Below are 22,027 nucleotides of genomic sequence, written 5' to 3'. Positions count from 1 at the left end.
GCACAATGAATAGTAGGACCAAGGAAGGGCACCTGGTCCAGACCTAGGATGGAAAGGGCAGAGGTGACACCAGAAACCAGGTTTGCAGGAGAGGAAGAATCCCTTGGTGGTAGGGGAAAGAGATGAGGTTCAAGATGCAGTGAGTGGACTGGCTGCTCTGTTCTATTAGTTGTGGAGGGCTGTGTGCAATGGCGGTCTATTCCTCCCCAAAGCAGAGAGGCAAGGAACAGTTAGGAGTCTGCAGGTGCATCTCAACTGCCACAGCACCTCTCAGCCTTGGAGTCTCTCATGTGTACAGTATGTACTTCCTTTAAAAAAAAATCAGATAAACAATATCTTTAAAAAGTCAACCAGTGTCTTTCCACCTGACCCTGCTCTCTCCTGTTACTGAGGATGACCTCAGAGATCTTAAGCAGTCTCTGAAAAGGTGCCAGGCCTGGCAGCAAGGAAGTGAGGATGTGGCAGATTTCTGATCTTGCCCTGGACATAGTAGCAGCTACCTTCTGAGAGCCAATACAAGAGGATTTTTAAAAGTTCTCTGGGCTTGAATATGCCCACTGGTTTAAGAAGCTTCATTTCCAGATGGGTTCAGTGTCACATGCCTGTAATACCAGAAGCTAGGAAGGCTGATGCAGGAGGATCCTGAGTTCAAAGCCAGCCTCAGCAATTTAACGAGGCATCAAGCATCTCAGTGAGACCCTTTCTCTAATCATATATATATAAAGGCTGGGGATGTGACTCAGTGGTTAAGTGCCCATGAGTTCAACCCCCAATATCTCTTCCCCCCAAAGTGCTTCATTTCCAGATATTCTTGGTAAAATCTAGAGTGCAGTAGAGAAATAAATCCAATCAGGCGACTTTAGCATGTACATGGGTAGGTCATAGGATAAGCAAGAATGGGGCACAGTATACAAGTATGATGGCAGAGTGTATGGCCCTGCTCTGGTACAAAGGGTAAGGGCAATAGTATGGGCAGGAAGGGGGAAGGGACACGAGAGGCCCCTCCTCCAAGTTGGATGTTCTCTCTGAACTCCTGTGGCATTGCATCTGTACCTCTGTATCTCTCATCCTATCTGTGTGGGTGGGAGTTGGTCTGGCTCATCTTTACCTCCTCAAAAGGGCCTGGTCGATGCCATGTGCTAGAGCAACGTTTTTCAGTAATTAGAGGTCTCTGGAGCTAAGCTGGAAGAATTCTGGGTTTCCCACTGACATTTGTATTTCACAAATGTTCTTTCATTTCAATAGTGAAGAAACTAAGGTGAAGTACTTAAATCTTTATTTATCCAACAAATATTTGTTGAGAACCAACACACTGTTATGAACACTGGAGATAGAGATAAAAATCTCTGCACTTTGAGTCTTACATCCCAGTGAGGAGACAAGCTAAACAAATGAAGGTGTAAATTGCAAAGGAGGTCAGACAGTAATTGGTACTGAGGAAAGGGAAGCGGGGAGGGGGCCTCTCTGCTGATGATACTTTGTATCAGAGAATCAAAGGAGAGAGGGAGCCAGCCTTGTGGGATATGGCAGCTGGTGTCAGGAAGGGCAAGGACCTGGCAGGGTGTCACCAAAGAACAGCATGAAAGCCATGACATTCTGAGATTTGTCCAGGTTTAGTCCACACAAAAACTGAGTACTGGAACTCTATGCCTCAGCAGTTTTTTATTTCATAGGCATTGTGAAATTTATAACTCTTCAGGTTTTACTTCTTTTTCCCTTCTAAGTCTCTTTTTAAAAAAATCTTTAGTTTGCAAGTCAAATCTAAGTTCTTAATATGCTTAGTATTTATTATTCTAGGTTAATAATTTCTTTTGTTTAGTTGTAGATGGACACAATACCTTCATTTATTTTTATATGGTGCTGAGGATTGAACCCAGAGACTCACGTGGGCCAGGCATGTGCTCCACCACAGGGCTACAACCCCAGCTCCCATTTTTCTGATATAAGGTCTATTCTGTCCAGACTGGCCTTGAACTCCTAGGTTCAAGTGAGCCTCCTGCTTCACCCTTCTGAGAAGCTGGTACTACAGGTGTGCACTGCTGTATCTGACTTAATATTATTTCTAAGCGCACAATTCAGTGGCACTAAGTACATTCAGTGTTATTTGCAAGTGGAACCTACTATGTGTCTACTTTATTTCACTTAGCACAATTCTTTAAAGGTTCACCCATATTGTTATCATGTATCAGAATTTCATTCCTTTTAACCGCTGTACTGTACATATAGATGTTATTTACCCATTCATCTGTCAATGGACTCATGAGTTGTTTTCACCTTTTGACTATTGTAAATAATGCTCCCATGAACATTGGTGTACAAATACCTGAGTCTCTGAGTATTAATCTAGAATTTCTAATCATATGGTAATGCTGTTTAACTTTATTGAGGAACCACCAAAGTATTTTCAACAGTGACTATACAATTTTTACATCACTAGTAGCAATTCACAAGGTTTTTGGTATCTAGTGAATAGAGGCCAGAGATGCTACAAAACATCTTACAATGTATGGGATAGCCTCCTGCAACCAAGTTATTTGGCCCCGAATGTTAATATTGCCAAGGTGGACAAATCCTGGATTACAGCTATTCTGTCATATTTCATGAATCAAGTCCATAAAATCATTCTGAGCATAAAGCAGAGAATATTGATCTTTTGCTTCTGAATTAAATGATATTGTTTAAGTTTTTTTACTATTAATAACTCTATATGCATGTCCAAATCACATATATTTGAATGTATTTATTGAATTAGGTGCTAATTAATTTAATAGTACAATGTGAGATGAAAACATTGTTATTTTTAAATGTAAATCTTCTATAAGAACAAGCACTATCTGTGTTTTGCTGCCCCTCCCCTTTTAAAGATGAACAATTTAAGGAAACAAGTTCTTACAAAATGGAAAACTTTAATTGTTTAAAGCAAAGGCACAAGTAAACATTTCAGGTTATTATACAATGTTACAATAAGAAATTCCAACAGTAAAATGAAATACATTATAACTTTGCATCTCTTAAGTATATTGAATGTATTATTCTATCATCTCTTCTTTGGAGTGAAAAGAAGGGATAGGTAGATCAATGGATATGATGTAAAAACTTGGATTACAAATAGTATCCACTCTACTTTCAACCAGAAATTTTAATTAATTCAGTACAAAAAATTAAATTTAAGTGGATTAATTTTAAAAGCGTAAGTTTTTTGTTAATGTAGAGCAGCAATAACTTTCAAGCTAAACTCTTTGTTTTAATAAGTAAATCTTTGATTTCACAAAATGTTAACCTCCAAAGCCTAGTACTATACAACAATCAAGCTAGTCATGAAAGAGCTTTACCAAAACATAATTCATACACTTATTTTACCTTAAATCTGAATATTACAATACATTATGTAAATGACAAATGAGGAACCAAATGATTTCTTATGATGTCAGAAATAATATATTTCAAAAGATCTAAATCTTATTTTCAATCAAAGGCACTCTCTGGAGAGTAACAAGCTGCATCATGTTCAGAGCTAAGAAAAAGCTTTTTTCAGTTAGTTGGAACTTGATGTCTCAAGTAGCAAATAATGAGTGTTTACTATCAAGGAGGAAAAAATAATAGAAATTGTGTAAAGTTACATCTTTGACTTCTTTTGCCAAGAAGAAAGAGTTCATAGGTTGGGCTGGGGATGTGGCTCAAGTGGTAACGCGCTCACGTGGCATGTGCGGGGCGCTGGGTTCAATCCTCAGCACCACATAAAAATAAAATAAAGATGTTGTGTCCACCGAAAACTGAAAAATAAATATTTAAAAAAACTCTCTCTCTACCCTCTCTTTTAAAAAAAAGAGTTCATAGGAGCATGCTACCATGCCTGGCTGTTTCATTATTCAATGCAATTTCCACTTTATTCAGATGACCTATGGCCTCTACTCTCAGCATATCAACCCACAGTGCCAAAGATATCAGCAAGGTAATTATCCTAAAGAGGCAAGTTTTTCCATTGTAATTTGATTTTCAAAATAGGAGAGATTAAATAAAATCTATCAGGGAATATGGTCCAATATCTCAAAAGTCTTGAACATACTAAACACTAATTTGAATAAAACGGAGTCAAATTAAGACATAGTATCCTATTGGATCCTAAATGTCAGGAAGATTTTAAATTCTTCTAAGATGTTTTTGAATCAAAGTTTTTTTTTTTTGTTGTTGTTGTTTTTTTTTTTTTTTGGTTTGGAGATAGAGTCTTGCTACATGGCCCAGGCTGGCCTTTGACTCTTGGACTTTGTCAGGTGACCCACCACCTCAGCCTCCAGGGACTACTACTCCAGGTATACACTACTGCACCTGGCTTGAATTAAAGGCCTTAAATGAGAAGAATGTTGTTTCTAGTTTTGCATGGTCCAAATTAGAAGAGCATCAACAGAATAATGTTTACTTATCCTAATTCTTTTAACACCTAATTCTAACCACAAAGAGTACTTATGAAATTCTTTAGAATATCTTTCAAAATGTGACTCTAGAAAGATGTCTTATTTTAAAATTAAATTGTAACATTTCTCAGTGAAGCATACCCTAAAAATATTAATGATACATATTTCAAAGAATACTGCTGGGATTCTGGAATTCATTCCTTTCTTTCTCCTCTAAAGTTTCAGGTATTCTTCAAAAATTTTCTATGGAATCATAGATTACCATATAAGATAGCTGGTATACTTTTCAATTTGAATAGTTGTGGAACAAAAGATCCATCAGAAAATTTTATGTTTCTAAATCATTACCTCAACAGAAAAGAATATGGTTTGATCTTCTATTAAGCCAAACTAAAGAAGCAGCCTAACATTTTGGAGTATCCAGATCGAGTTTTTTTTTTTCTGTAAAGGGCCAGAAAGTAGATATTTTATGCTATGAGGGTCCATGATCTTCACTATAACTATTTCGACTCTGCCATTATAGCCATAAAAAAATGGCTGGGTATGGTGGCTCATGCTTGTAATCCCAGGAACTTTGGCAGCTGAGGCAGAAGAATTGCAAGTACCAGGCCAGCCTCAGTAACTTAGTGAGACCCTAAAAAAAAAAAAGTGTGTATGTGTGGGTTACCAGGATGCAGCTCAGTGATAAAGTGCCCCAGGTTCAATCCCCAGTACTGCAAAGAAAAGAAAATATGGCAAATGGATAAGGATAGCAGTGTTCCAATCAAACTTTACGTATGTACACTGAAATCTGAATTTCATACTACTTTTATGTGACATAAAATATTATTCTTTTGAATTTTCCCCAACTAAAGTAAAAACAGGAAGATGACTGGAATTAGCTTGCAGGCTATACTTTGCTGACTCTTGGTCTAGATTATTCAGATTTCTTGATGTGGGGGTCAAGGCAATAATATGACCATGACTCATCTCTCTTCACTTGGGTACTGAAACCTTCTGGAATGACAGTATAGACCTCAAAGAAGAATCCCCAAAGCTTTAGGATTTTAGGAATAATACCAATTCTAGGAGTGGTATCTATACTCATAACTGTAGGGCTTATGAGTGCTGATATTCATGTATGTCTATAGGTATGCATATTCAAAAATATACAAATCTATTAAATCACTTAAATCATATTGTCAGAAAAGCAGAAAATTGAGAAATTTATTAGCTGGACCACTTTAAATGCTTTAGTGTCAGAGAGATCTGGATTAAAATCTTGGCTCCGTTAATTATTAGCTTGTGACAACAGGTAAAATTACCTAATCATTAGAATTTAACTTGGTTCAATGGACTCAGAAGGCATGTTTTCAATTGCATTTCTCAGGCAAAAAAATAGCTATTTTCCTTGCTGGAAAAGCCTAGTCCACAATGTAACTTAAGGCTTAACTTCTGGTTTTAGACAAAAACTACTTTTGTCTTTTCAAGTCCATTCCATCATATTGTGCAAAATTGTCCTTCCACACTACTGATTTCTACTTTCCTCTCATCCTCTATGGCTATTCCTTTCATAGGCTGCTAATAAAAATGAGAGTGGAAAGTATCCAGTCAATACATTCTTTCTGTCTTTCCACAGGTAAGTGTAATTTGGATAGTTCTTCTAATTTATCAATGACAAGCATTCAGTTTTCTAGGAAAAAGACTAAATGGTAGAAAAGGAAGAATTAGTAGGATTTGTATGGCTTCATCTATTATTTAGAAACTAGAGAATTTGAAGATAATGTTCATAGATTATTTGCAGATATAATTGCTTTGCATCTTGGACCTTAGTCCACTGCTTAAATTATATTAAGTAGAATATCAGCATAAGTAATATGTGCTATAACCTCTTTAATCATGAAAAATTTATTAGTTAATATACATGAAGTAAAAGATTTCATCAATAGTGTTTCTGAACAGGCATCAGTTATGAATATGCTAGTGTTGAATGCTAAGCAAAATACTAAAACTATTAAAATATTAGTGTCTGGTTTTCTTTTGACCTACTATGTACAGAAGTTCTGTGAGGATGCTGAAAGAAGTCATTCTGCAATATGATATTCCTCATGTAAAATAATATTTGATGTTGGATATACAGATTCATAAATATGTACAAATTAACAATATATTTATAGTTAACTTACTACTTTTACCAATAACTGACACATGGAAGCCTCATGTGCACATAAAAGTTAGAAATTAAAACAAAACTTTAAACTCTGAAAATAGTTAACAATTTGTTTATAAAATTATATAGGAAAAAAGGCTTTGTGTTTAAGAACCTCAGTGGCTCACTAATAAAATAGTAATTTTAGTGGCCAAAAAAAAAAAATCCCTAAAACATAAAAATACAATATCAATCAGATATATGTCTTGGTCAAATGTCTGCAGATAGCCTTGAAAACAAATTGATAAACAAATATATAATTTGTTCACTGAGCATAAAGTATTGCACAAGAACAGTTTCATCTGAAGAAAAATTCAATTTTCCATAGTTTTGAACTTCAAAATGGTTCCCATATTTACATAGTTACATTTTCTAAACAAGAAACATTAATGTTCTTTAATACTGTTAGAACCTTATTTTACCCATTAACCATATTCCAGTCAACTTTATGGTAATGGAAAATCAGTGGTGAAGATTTGGCAAAGATAAAAAAAGGCAGATAGGATTGTAAAATGTATATATATGTGTGTGTGTGTGTGTATATATATATATATATATATATATATATATATGAGAAACAGATAAATCCAAAAAATCCCTAATCATAGGACAACTGGATCCCTTAAAGAAATCTGTAGTCTGGGTCACAGTGACGGTCAGACAGTGGTTGAGTGTGACTCTCTTCGTGGGGGCCGCTCCTCTTGGATCCTTCGGTGACTCTCCCTGGTCTCCAGCACACTGTCTTCTGTTTCGCTTTCACTACCATCTGCCACAGTGGGGTCCAAAGACATTGGGCCTGATTTTCTGTGCAAGGGAAAACCAATGCCACTTTCCTGTAAGGAGTTATCTATAAAATCTTCATCTGAGGAATGGAATGATTCATCATCTCCTATTAAATGGTTGACAATGTGAATTCCATCAAAAGGAGGTTGGCCTGAGAAGCCCCTCTGGCCTTTTAGGCACCTGAGCTGTTAAAACAAAACCCAAATTAATTTACTCAAATGGAGGAAACAAACACATAAGTCAATAAAATAAATGTTTCATGTTTAACAAACAAAATATCTTAATCTTTTTCTATTTATAGACATAATAATAATTATTACCAGTTTTTTTTTTCCAGTGCTGGGGATTGAACCCAGGGCCTCACACATGCTAGGCAAATACTCTTAACACTGAACTACACTCCAGCCCCCCACATTGCCATTTTTTGAGTGCCTTCTATGTGTTATGTAATTGACACATAACTTACTTTAATTGAAGCACCACAACAATCCTATGTGATAGATTTTATTATCCCAATTCTACAAATTAGGAAATGGAGAATTAGAGTAGCTTGCTAATGTCAGATACCTAATAGCAGAGTTTAGATTCGAACTATCCCTTCACTATATTAGAGATAATATAATTAACTCCCAAGTACCCATTTACCTAACTTCAACAACCTTCACATCATGAACAATCTGGTTTCATTTTCCAGATTATTCTAAGTCCCAGACAGCCTATCAATTCACCTATAAATATTTTCACTGTATTTCTAGAAAATATGAACTTAAAGACCAAGCTCTTATTATATATCACATACTCTGTCTTTTTTTTTTAAGAGAGAGTGAGAGAGGGAGAGAGAGAAAGAGAGAGAGAGAATTTTAATATTTATTTTTTTAGTTATTGGCGGACACAACATCTTTGTTTGTATGTGGTGCTGAGAATTGAACCCGGGCCGCACGCATGCCAGGCGAGAGCGCTACCGCTTGAGCCACATCCCCAGCCCCACATACTCTGTCTTGAGAGTATGTCTCCATAATTCTGTAAATGATGAAAATTATTTAGAAATCATTAAAATTTGCTAAGAGTCTCCATCCTGTTACAATACCCCAAAGACCACAACACTATCACTCACAGTTAGGGCAGGAAAACTGCTTCCCATTCAGTGTTTCCTGCTGCATGGCGTGAATGCCAGTTATGGATAACATTTCTGCTTTCTCTCCTCTCTCCTCCCCAGGGAGGAACTTGTCTCTCCAGGGAGCAGGGAGAGGAATGGTACATATCACACAGCTCTTTTTTCCCCTTTTTCTTTCTTTGGAGACCAGACTCTGTTCCTCTATCCCTGGAGTTTAACAGGACACACCCTCATTGTCAAAGTACTGGGTGGGCAAATCTGATAATCCTAGAGTTCAGTATTGGAACAAAGCTAAATCTAAACCACATTCTCCAAAAGCAATTTTATCAGGAATAAAGATGGTTTCTTTTCATCATCTGCCATGTCTTTACCTAAATTCCTCAAACCCCAAACTTACCACCATGGATACTATTATTTCCACTAACATATAATTAAGAGACCAGCTCTGTCCTCAAGAGTTTATGTTATAAATATAAAGTTTAATTTTGATATTTTTCACTTGTTTTATTGCTCCTATACACCATGAACTTTCTCCCACAACAAAGCAGAATTAAAAAAAAAGCTACCAAATATCTTGATTACTATTAAAGATCTTGCTAAAATATACTCCATCTGTCTTACCTTTATGATTATTATTGACCCTCATTCTTGTTTCTCAGGGACAAAATCCTAGTCACTATTTTTCAAATCTTAAGATAAAGGCAATATGAAATATTCAGGAAATATTACATATACTTTCAAAACTAACGGTTCTGAGAGTAAAGACATTACAGCCTTGCTATAACACCTTCCAGCTTTCCTGACAGACTTCCAGGAAGAAGTGAAGCAACCTCAGCATTTCTCTGCTTGCATGTGACAACAGGACACAAGAGATGCTAGGGCTCAGTAATGACATGTGACCCAGGCAGACCCTCAGCCATAAAGAAATTCTCCTGTCCTGAACCAAGAGAACAAACTTATAGTGAGGTACAATGAAATTGAAATACCACTCTTTTCTCCTTGGCAAAACAGAAAAGATCTAAATTCGGAGTTGAATTTTTAGAAAAATGGCACAGAGCACCACAAAGACCTCTCTCAAGGTTGTGATACCAATGGCATCATTACAACTGCCAAGTCTGATGCAACATCCTATATTCACCATATTGCAACACATGATTTATAGCTCCAAATGTTAAATTAAAGTCAGTTAATCTCTTCCTTTCTCTTTCCCCCCTCCATCACTTCTTCAGAAGTGTTTACTTCTGAAGAAATATTATGGAACACATGCCTTCCTTCTGTCTGGCTGTTATAAAGGAGTATGGCAGAGAAACCCCAACTTCCCAGTTGTTTGGAAAGCTGTGGCTTTCCTTTGTTCTAACAAAATTTATCGGAATTAAAACTAGTCAGTCTCAGGGCTGGGACTGTAGCTTAGTGGCAGAGCGCTTGTCTAGCACGTGTGAGGCACTTGGGGTTTGATCCTTAGCACCACATAAAAATAGATAAATAGATAGATAAAATAAAGGCATGCTGTCCATATGCTGTACAATTGTAAAAAAATTAAAAAACAAAAAACTAGGCAGTCTCTTGCCAGATGTAATTACAGAAAGTTAACTATAAGTTGAGGGATAATTTTCTTAACACCAAAGGAGATGCCTCTTTATTTGAGAACTGATAATATACCAAAGGCAGAGATATTTTTTGGTGAAAGAAAGAAAAGATGAAAATAAGGGACTATCTGGTAAAACTGAAGCTATCCGGTGGACTCAGGTATGTGCACACACTGGTTTTGGTGAGGGAGGAGACCTATATAGGCCCTGAAAGCAGGCATTTGGGCAGAGAGTTCCAGGGTACTGAGTATGGTCATCCTGAATACCTGTGAATATACAGGTTGCACTGCTTATCTTTATTACCAGTCTTTTAGAAGCTAATTATATTTAAAAACGGACAATCTTCCCAAACCCTTCTCTTCCTCTCTTTCTTACAAAAAACCAAAACCTTCATGGTATTATGGACAACAAACTTAGGTTCAGATATTTACATCAGAACTGAGGATACCTGTTAAAAATGTAGTCTCCTTCTCCAGATTTAAGGAATCAAAATTCTAGGAGTGAAACTCCAGAATCCACATTTTACAAGCATTTCAGGGGATTCTGATATACTCTGAAGTTTGAGAATCATTGTGGAGGTTGGGGGTATGGCTCAGTGATAAAATTCTTGCCTAGCATGCATGAGGCCCTGAGTTTGATCCTCAGCAGAGAGGGTAAAAATAACAGAATGGTATACCTTCTGTTCAAACCAAATGAGAATAAGATAGTAAGTAGATGATTTATATTAAATGGAATTCTTAATTATTCAGGACAAAAGTTTCTGAAGGACGACTATCCATTTCATATGTGTCTGTTATATACGAGTGGATGCCATTTTTCCAGCAGCAAAATCAAGCTGTTCTGGGCCAATTTGACCACCTGGAGGTCAGCACAAGAAACACTTTGTTTAAATAATGTTCCTGGAACTTACTCTTCCTGGCAATAGAGGGTAGGGTTTAGGAATGTATATGTTCAAAAAATCTGAATAATTCTGCTGCATATCCCAGGATAAGGACCATTTCTCTTGGCAATGTTTTTTGTTTATTTTGTGGTTTTGTTTACCTCTTTTGGGTCAATTATGGGACTGAGAATCTGATAAAAGCTACTGACACTCTGTCTTAAAAAGAAAACACATAATTTAGCATGCTATTTTGATGCTCATTGTCCATCCTAATTTTTAGATAAACACTACAGGAATATCTTCATGACACTTAGCAACAACAGAAACTCTTGTGAAATGCCTGTAATATGTTCATATCATTGAAAAAGAAAAAATACATTTCCAGGTGAATTAGACATAGATCCAAGAGCTGCCAAGGAAACAGGCACCACGATTCTCTGGAATTGTAAGTACAGGAATTTCTTTCTGAAGAGAATCTTGGGACACCCCAAAGGACGGTTGTAGCTAGACTGCCCTACAATAAAGACCATGGGCAATAGTCCTACCCAAAGATTCAAGACTTCCTGTCAGCTTTTCAGTTCCCCAGCCTTTAAGTCTGAGCAGAAAATCCCATATTATCAGAGACTGGAGATAGTGTCTAAGAGAAGGCAGGAAAAAAAAATAGTCAACAAAGAGGAAAGAGACTATCTTGGGAGAAGGACAAATTAAAAAAAAAATTTCTTCCCTATGAAAACACTACATACAAAGAAAATAACGAGTAACTGTCAAAAATAATCTTCATTACATTTTTAGTTTTATTATAACCTTTACTTTTATTTACTTATTTTGTGGTACTAAGGATTAAACCCAGAGGCCCTCTACCACCAAATCATATCCCCATCCTTTTTGTTTTGAGACAGGGGCTCATTATCATTACAACATTCTAGCGTATCTTTCAAGATAATTTTTCTAACCTTACTTTTCAAAAAAAAGTAAGATTGGTCACTTTCCTTTTTGTTTTGTATCCTGCTTTTTCACTTATTATCACAAACATTTCTCAGTATCATAATCTGTTGGCTACACAGTGTCTCATTTGCAACCACAGTGTCACCTGCTTAGCCAGTCCTCTTGTTGGGATATTTAGGTTTACAGCCTACCCGTTACAAACAGCACTGCCACCAACATTTAGAAATAAAAATTTTAACCTTTATTTTATTTATTTCTTTTTATGTGGTGCTGAGGATCAAACCTAGTGCCTCACAAGTGCTAGGCAGGTGCTCTACCACTGAGTCCCGCTACCAGCATTTCTGAAGACACAGCTCTGCAGAGTTGCCTTATAATTTATGATGTACAACCAGAAGTACAGAATACAGCTAAAGACTTCAACATTCTTAAGAAGTTTGATTTCTTATGGTTAAACTTCCCTCCAGAGAGGTTGCAAGAATTCATATGCTGGAAAAAACGTTTTTATTTGGTAATCAAGCAAGTGAAAAATTTTAGTTTTTATTATGGAATATTTTTGAAAATAGACAGTAGTGTAGCTAACCCCATGTTTCCATCATCCAGCTGTCACAATCGTCAAATTATGGCCACTTTTGTTTCAGCATAACACACTGCCCTTCCAACCCTGGATTACTTAGAAGGAAATGAAAAAGGATTTTTGTGGTATATGTGCTGGGAATAGAACTCAGGGACTTGTGTATAATAAGCATAAGCCCTATCACTCACTGAGGTATATTCCCAGCTTAAGAAAAAAAAGTTTTTAATTGTAACTTTGGCCTGTTGAACTGAAAATTAAAAAAAAAAACTGTATTATATAACCTAAATTCATCCTTCAGATTCTTTTATCCCTAACACAGGTATGTCAATTAAGCAAAAATAAGCTTATTATGTTAAAACCATTGTTTACTTTTAATGGATGCCTTCTAGTGTCTATAACATTTTAAAATAACTTATTTTAGGTATTAATTAGATTTGAGAATTTACAAACAACATGAGCAAAAGAGTCACAAATACCAGAGAGATGATCTCACTGGCAGTTCAACTCAGTAAGTCTCTCTGGAACCCTTACTTCTGTGAGAATGTCTATAATAGTTAGTTAGGGTGCCCTTCTGACTTCCCAATTATCTGAATCAGTAATTTATAAATTTAGTATGCTTAAGAGCCAACAGAGTTTATAATATTAAAAAATACAGATTCCAGAGCTCTACTCTCAAATATCTGGATTTAACAGCTAGGACTAAGAAGTTTATTAGTTTTTTAAAATTTCTTTTATCTTAAACTTCATTTTATTTTATTTTTTATGTGGTGCTGAGGATTGAACCCAGTACCTTAGATACGCTAGGCAAGTGCTCTATCACTGAGCCATAAGCCCAGCTCCTGAGGAATCTATTTTAAACGAGTAGTTAGTTCAGAAGAGGATAGTCCATAGATTCATTTTGAAAACAGTGTTCTAAATAATCTGTACCTTTTTTTGTGTGCATGCTGGGGGTTGAAATCCAAATATTCTTCATAGGATCATATTAAAAAAACACAAAAAAGGAACATAAATAAGTTTGGATTTAGAAGATTTCTTGTTTACTGCTGCCATCTTCATAATATTCATATTTTTAAAATACTCTGCCTTAAATGTGGATGGACACACAGACAAGTAATATAAAGAATTATGAGGCCAATAAATATTACTTTTATATGTTTTTTTAATATTTATTTTTTAGTTTTTGGTGGACACAACATCTTTGTTTGTATGTGGTGCTAAGGATCGAAACCAGACCGCACACATGCCAGGTGAGCGCACTAGTGCTTGAGCCACATCCCCAGCCCCAAATATTACTTTTAAAGTGAAAGAAATAAAATTAAGAATTAATAAATGGGATGGACTCCAACTAAAAAGTTTCTTCTCAGCAAAAGAAACCATCCATGAAATGAAGAGAGAGCCTACATTTTGGGAGCAAATTTTTGCCACATGTACATTAATAGAGAAAAATCTCCAGGATATATAAAGAACTCAAAAAACTTAACATCAAAAAACAAACAAACAAACAACCCAATCAACAAATGGGCTAAGAAGCTGAACAGACACTTCTCAGAAGAAGATATACATTCGATCAACAAACATATGAAAAAATGTTCAACATTTTTAGTAATTAGAGAAATGAAAATCAAAACTACTCTAAGATTTCACCTCAGTCCAGTCAGAATGGCAGTTATCAAGAATACAGACAACAATAAGTGTTAGCGAGATGTGAGGGAAAAGGCACACTCAGACACTGCTGGTGGGACTGCAAATTGGTGCAACCAATCTGGAAAGCAATACGGAGATTCCTTGGAAATCTGGGAATGGAACCACAATTTGACCCAGCTATTCCACTCTTCAGTCTATACCCAAAGAACTTAAAATCAGCATACTACAGTGACATGGCCACATTAATGTTTATAGCAGCTCAATTCACAATAGCTAAACTGTGGAACCAACCTAGATGCCCTTCAATAGATGAATGGATAAAGAAACTTTGGTATGTATCCGCAATGGAATATTACTAACCATTAAAAGAGAATAAAATCATGACATTTGCAGGTAAATGGATGGAGTTGGAGAATATCATGTTAAGTGAAGCAAGCCAATCCCAAAAATCAAAAGCTGAATGTTTTTTTCTGATAAGTGGATGCTGATCCACAATGGGGAGCAAGCATGTGAAAAATGGAGGAACTTTGGATTTGGCAAAGGGGAGGGTAGAGTGGGGGGGTATGGGGGTAGGAAGATGGTGGAATGAGATGGATATCATTACACTTGGTACATGTATGACTGCACCTGTGGTGCAATGCTACATCGTGTAAAACCAGAGAAATGAAAAGTGCTGCTGTGATTGTGCACAGTGAATCAAAACGCTTTCTGCTGTCATGTATACCTAGTTAAAATAAATAAATAATTAAAAAAAAAAGATATGACCTTCTCTTTGGGGTTTACAGACACCTTCACCATCTAGCTTTACATCTGGGCCCAACAGGGTATTTTTTTTTTATTGTTGGTCGTTCAAAACATTACATAGTTCTTAATATATCATATTTCACAGTTTGATTCAAGTGGGTTATGAACTCCCATTTTTACCCCGTATACAGATTGCTGTATCACATCAGTTACACTTCCACTGATTTACATATTGCCATTCTAGTGTCTGATGTATTCTGCTGTCTATCCTATTCTCTACTATCCCCCCTCCCCTCCCCTCCCCTCCCCTCCCCTCTTCTCTCTCTACCCCCTCTACTGTAAATCATTTCTTCCACTTGTATTATTCTTCTCTTACCCCTCATTTCCTCTTATATGTAATTTTGTATAACCCTGAGGATCACCTTCCATTTCCATGCAATTTCCCTTCTCTCTCCCTTTCCCTCCCACCTCTCATCCCTGTTTAATGTTGATCTTCTTCTCAAGCTCTTCGTCCCTACCCTGTCCTTGGTTACTCCCCTTATATCAAAGAAGACATTTGGCATTTGTTTTTTAAGGATTGGCTAGCTTCACTTAGCATAATCTGCTCTAATGCCATCCATTTCCCTCCAAATTCTATGATTTTGTCATTTTTTAATGCAGAGTAATACTCCATTGTGTATAAATGCCACATTTTTTTAATCCATTCATCTATTGAAGGGCATCTAGGTTGGCTCCACAATCTTGCTATCGTGACTTGTGCTGCTATGAACATCGATGTAGCAGTGTCCCTGTAGCATGCTCTTATTAGGTCTTTAGGGAATAGACCGAGAAGGGGAATAGCTGGGTCAAATGGTGGTTCCATTCCCAGCTTTCCAAGAAATCTCCATACTGCTTTCCAAATTGGCTGCACCAATTTGCAGTCCCACCAAAAATGAACAAGTGTACCCTTTTCCCCGCATCCTCTCCAGCACTTGTTGTTGTTGGACTTCATAATGGCTGCCAATCTTACTGGAGTGAGATGGTATCTTAGGGTGGTTTTGATTTGTATTTCTCTGACTGCTAGCGATGGTGAGCATTTTTTCATGTACTTATTGATTGATTGTATGTCCTCCTCTGAGAAGTGTCTGTTCAGGTCCTTGGCCCATTTCCAACAGGGTATTTTTACAGGACTCATCATTTAAGGGTACCATCTAACGTTAGACATTTAAACATGTCTACATTGAGCCACAGATCATGAGTGTACATAAAACAGTGCCTCTTCCTTTCCCCCATCAAGTGTTAATCTTCAAGTTTTAATTTAAGGATTGACTTCATTTCTAGGTGATCAACTATATCCTTTATTATTTTTTTTAAACTTTTTTTTAAAATATTTATTTATTTATTAGTTATTGGCGGACACAACATCTTTGTTTGTATGTGGTGCTGAGGATCGAACCCCGGCCACACGCATGCCAGGCGAGCGCGCTACCGCTTGAGCCACATCCCCAGCCCTCAACTATATCCTTTAAAGATTAAAATGTGTACCCTTAATTAAGAGGCCTTGATAGAATAACTACTTCTTAATACTGCTCAATAGCCAATTGAGAGAGAAATGTGTGTGTGTGGGGGGGCTGGGCACGAAGAGGCATTTGTTATAAAATATGAGTCAATTCAGGGCTGGGGATATATAGCTCAGTTGGTAGAGTACTTGCCTCGCAAGCACAAGGCTCTGAGTTCAATCCCCAACACCGAAAAAAAAAGTCAATTCAAAATTGGTACCTATGATGGTACTACTTTGATTAAATTCTTCTTATATAGCTTAATATCTCTTATCTGGTTAGGAATTTTAGGATGATTCTGAAATATCCTTTTAACATTTATGTTTGAAATTTACCTTTTAAAGTGATCAGTGTAACTAAAAAGAACCAATAAAAAATAAAATGATCAATACCATCCAACATTTTAAAAACATTAGTACCTATAACTCTATACTGCTTCTTTCAGATCTAGGCTCTCTCATTAAACAACCAAAAAGTTTTATGCAAGTGGGCTCCAGTTTCAAATAGGTCTCAAGACCATCTCTAGGGAAATTCTGGAAATTTAAATTTAAATTCAGGAAATTTAAAACCTTTACACACATGAAAACACAAATTGACATATACCCTTCTTAAGAGAAGAGTCCTTTCCAAGACTCTGTATAAGATCTGTTCACTTTGAATGACTGACTCTATTCTAATTATTCTTTCTAGTTAGAAATTAGCACATAATGTCACACATCTGAAAGGCCTTTTTAGATAGATGAAGCATGTGCTTAAAGAATGGAGGACAAAGGGAATGGCAGGCTTGAGGAACTGCTAGGCAGTTTAATATTAGTGTGTTAAGTGTGGTGGGGTTGGGAAGGGTGACACATAGGAATCCCAAATACATACATATATATTGCTATGTGAAAGTGGCTTATCTGAAATGCTACAGTGTATGATTATAATTATATGATATTCTGGAAAAGGCAAAATTATGAAAACAGTAAGTAATCCAGTGGTTGCCAGGGGTTCAAGGAGAGAGAAGGAGGCATGGAATGTAGATGGAATATAAGGAATTTCTCAGCAGTCTGTTATGTTATTGTAATGGTAGATGTATGTCATTGTACATTTTTTCCTTTATGTTGTTTATTTATTTTTATGTGGTGCTGAGGATCAAACCCAGAGCCTCCCACGTGCTAGATGAGCACTCTACCACTGAGCCACACTCCCAGCCCCTGTCATTGTACATTTGTCTGAACACAGAATGTATAACACAAAGAAGTACTCCATTGTAAACTATGGGCTTCAGTTAATAATAAAGTACCAATATTGGTTCTTTGATTGTAACCTATATATCAAACAAGCATAAGAAGTCAACAGGGGAAACTAGACAAAGATATTTAAGGGTCATTTGAGAACTCTATACTTTCTATTTAATTTTTTTGAAAACCTAAGATTGTCTCCCAGGATAAAATCAACTGATTAAAAATTCGATGTTCTATGGTATTTTCCTATGGCCAAAATGCTCTAATGTCAAAACTGCTTGAAAAAATTGAGACTATGACTATTTCAATACTTTGTTTAGCCTCCCTCCCTGTCCCCACTTTTTTAAAGAGATAAAACACTGTAGATTATACAGATTTTAAGTGAACAAGTTGATAATTCTTTACTTATATATATACCTAAAACTATCACCCATATTAAGATGTTTCTAGCATCCCAAAAGGCTTGTGTATACTCTGTTCATCCAAGGATTACCTTCTCCAAAGGTAAGTAACCACCATTCTGATGTCTATCCCTATAAAACTGTTCTAAAGGATCATTTCAATGTCCTTGTTTGTGTCTGGCTCCTGTCATGCATCATGTCTATGATTCATCAATGCTGGCATTTAGAGAAGCAGTTCACTTTCCCAGTGTGTCCTAGTATTCAATATGTAAATACCCATCACAATTTGCCATTCCACTGCCAATGGCCATCTGAGTCACTTCCAGTTTATTATATTATATACCCAGGAGTGTAACTGCGAATATATATATATTCACAAATTATATATATTAAACTTAAGTAGATACTGCCAAACCTTTTTCCTAAGTGTTTGTAATAATGGGCTCCTTAATATTTGCAAAAGATCTTTTGTCTTACCGCCTGTCACTTTAGTTGTCAAAGCAAATTAACAGTTCCTTAACTGATAATAATTAATAACTTCAATTCATGTGTTTAATACAAAATACAACACTGAAATTTTCAGTTACCCAATCATTTTAATTAAGATGTGGAATACAACTGGGCACAGTGGCACACACCTTAATCCCAGCAGCTTTGGAGGCTGAAGCAGGAGGATTCTGAGTTCAAAGCCAGCATTAGCTACTTAGCAAGGCCCTAAGGAACTCAGTGAGACCCTGTCTCTAAATAAACTACAGAAAAGGGCTGAGGATGGGGTTCAGTGTGGTAAAGTGCCCCTGAATTTAATCCCTAGTACCAAAAGCCAAACAAACAAAAATCTGATGTGGCATACATTGTTGGTGGGAGCATAAATTGGTACGAGCACTTGGGAAAATGGTTTGGCAGTATTTACTAAATATCTAAATACCCTATACCAAGAATAATCATATGTTTCAGCTTCATTAAGACAGTTCAGGCTTATGCCTGTTGTCACAGCAAAATTATCTATAGTGTCCTACTTTCATTCTCAAAAGTGTTCTGGTTTGAACAATAATTATAACGGTCCCTAAGCAATTTCATAAGTATATGAACAACAGAAATAAGTATACTGTACCAAAAAAATTACAAAAGAATCTTAACAGTTTCATTAATAACCCCAAATGTTTATAAATAGTAGAATGAATAAGTGACAGTATATTCATACATTGAGATACTATTAGAAAGTAACAAAAATGAACAGACTACAGCTGCATGAAACAACATGGCTAGTCTCAAAATAAGACAAACATGAAATACTTCATTCTATATAATTTTGTTAGAATAACAGGTTAAAAACTGGGTAGACCCAATTTGTGATGCTAGAATTCTTAACAATAAGGAAATGAGAAGAGAACAAGAAGTGGGAGACATGATGAAAGGGCTTCTGAAATTCTGATAATGTTCTAGTTCTTAATCTGCATAGTAGTTAAATAAACCTGCTTATTTTTGTGTTAATTCATGAGATTGGACACTTAGAATTTCTGTATTTTTTTCATATATGATTTATACTCCAATAAAAACATCTACTGAATAAAAAGCTTAAAAGTAACATCTATGAAAGATTGCTGGAAATACTTGTAATTGTTATTAATTCCTCCTCTAGTATTTCTAAATTTAATCTTTGGATTTAACCAGAAGACCACTAAGCTATGATTTTAAACTCCTCTGTTAAAGTCCATCGTAAAATTGCTCTTACTTAGATGCTAGGCTATTAACCTATTCCTTTCTGTCAGTACACTTCCCTTTCTTCTTCATGTGGACCTATAAGAGAAATTTGTTGTTTTGGCTTCCATTTTGGTACTGTATGCATTTTTGTATGCTAATTTTAACTCTGATGTTACCAGATTTTTGCCTAAGCAATGATTCTTTTTACTATTAAAGACATACTTCTATTTTTGTAAGTAAAAGATTATCAAGTCACTTCATTTGGTTTTATTTAATTTTGTTAGTTTTTAATTATGTATATTCATGAAAACTGCCTCAAAACATCTGGAGAAGTTGGACTTGGTGGCACAAGCCTGTAATCCCAGCAGCTAGGGAGGCTGAGGAACAAGGATCATGAATTCAAAGCTAGCCTCAGCAAAAGTGAGGTGCTAAGCAACTCAGTGAGACTCTTTTTCTAAGTAAAATACAAAATAGGGCTGGGGATTGATTGTGGCTCAGTGGTCAGGTGCCCCTGAGTTCAAATCCCAGTACCAAAAGGAAAAAAAATCGGGGAACATGATGGGGAATAAATTTAAAAATAAAGGTTTGTCATTGTTCATACTTAGTTGCTTATTTTCAGTTATTTGATTATAGTTCAATAATAAGCTCATCAATGAAACACTCAAATATGCTTCCAAACTTATTTGTAGCCTCACTATTGTGACAGTAGAGAAACAGACTAACTAGAACAAACTTGTCAAATAATCCAACCACCACCACCACCACCACCACCACCACTACCTACTCGAGAGCTGAGTACAGTGGACCACCATGTGTGGCTCCAGCTACTCTAGAGGTTGAGGCAGGAAGATCATTTGAGCCCAGAAGTTTGAAGTCAGCCTGGGCAACAAAGGGAGACCTATCTCAACAAACAACAAAAACACAAAATCAAAAAATGGCTTCCTTTAATTCCCAAAGTATTTTTTTTTTGTTGTTGTTTTTGTTACTTTTTTCCATTATTATTCTAATATTTACTTTAAAATACTAGCATTTTTACAAAACATTGGTAAATAATAGGATACAACACTCCAATAACATTAGTTCTTACCTGATATGGACTGCTTCGTCATGTTATGCATTAAGAAACAGTAAAAAAAAAAAAAAGGTAAAAACACGTAGAATTTATTTAAATAATATTTAAGATATAAGTGACACATTCATGACAACTTTAAAAAATTAATAAAATATCAGCCTTGACTATCAATAAAAGATTGGATTTTAGGATTTCTCTATATGTGTTAAACAGTGCTGCCTCCAAAAGCATTTAGTAATGAGAAAAGGAAAGTGAGAAGTTAAGATTATTATATAACTTACAACCAATAAAGTTCAAAATGCTATATAGTTAACAAGAAAACAGGAAACTGTCATGTTCATAGTCTGATGAATGTAGGTTTTGACAGGAAATAGCAGAGTTTCTAACTATAATAATAGTAAAAATTCAAACCCTAAAAAATACTATTAAAAACCATTCCATTTATTTCACCTAGTAATTTTAAAGCGGGGAGAATCTGTAGGGATGAATTCCATACTTATCAATGATATGTAAGTATTTAGAATTTTTTCATTAGTCTCCTTTATTAATTAAGACAGGAGGTTTTTGTTTTGTTTTTGTTTTTGTGAAACAAACTGTCATAGTTCTAGAGTTTTGTAGTTTCTAAATATAGGTTCTTTATAAATAACAGAGAAATCTGTGCTGAGAAAATTTGATCACCTGGGCAAGTGTCCATATGAACAGAGGAGATAACATGTTCTATATATGTTTGCTTTCTTATAGCACATTACAGGATACTGGTAACTTGAAAAAAGGTTCACTTTTACATTCAATTTTAAATAGATACAAGTTATTCTTTTCCAATTTTAACATTTGAGGGCAATGGAATTAATACAAACACATATATAAAATACTTATAATGTGTGTATTATATATAATATATATATAAATTATATATTATTTATACATAAGTTTGTATATGGGTTAAGGATAGAACTCAAGGAACTGGAGGTATAGCTCATTGGTAGAGTGCTTGATTGACAAGTAGAAGGCCCTGGATTCAATCCCCAGCACTGCAAAAAATGAGGATCAAACTCAAAGCCTTGAGTGTGCAGTCAAGCACTCTGCCACTAAGCTAAATTCCCAACCCCAATATTAAAACTTACATTTTTAGAAGCAGTGAAAAATATGTACTAGTATATGTATTAGTAAGTAAAAAAGGAAGAAAGGAAAATTTGGAATTGAAACTTATACTGTATAC

The 22,027-nt window shown here is 35.7% G+C and overlaps 1 protein-coding gene across 8 annotated transcripts in view; it reads right to left on the bottom strand.

The window, feature by feature from the left end:
- Positions 1-4,158: 4,158 nt before the first annotated feature.
- EVI5 (ecotropic viral integration site 5) overlaps positions 4,159-22,027 on the bottom strand; it is a 214,385-nt gene continuing 196,516 nt past the window's right edge. For 7 of the 8 annotated variants that reach the window (XM_081305335.1, XM_081305333.1, XM_081305337.1 and 4 more), the window contains one exon: positions 4,159-7,568. In XM_081305335.1, coding sequence (XP_081161461.1) covers positions 7,257-7,568 — 312 coding nt within the window. In that variant the 3' untranslated portion in view covers positions 4,159-7,256. The remainder of the gene's footprint in view (positions 7,569-22,027) is intronic. The other variant, XM_081305339.1, reaches the window with a different exon arrangement.

This window comes from Spermophilus citellus, assembly GCF_964194105.1.
Source record: "Spermophilus citellus genome assembly, chromosome: 9".
NCBI classification, from domain to species: Eukaryota; Metazoa; Chordata; class Mammalia; order Rodentia; family Sciuridae; genus Spermophilus; species Spermophilus citellus.
Note: the sequence above shows the minus strand (reverse complement) of the source record. Positions and strands in the feature narration are given on the sequence as shown.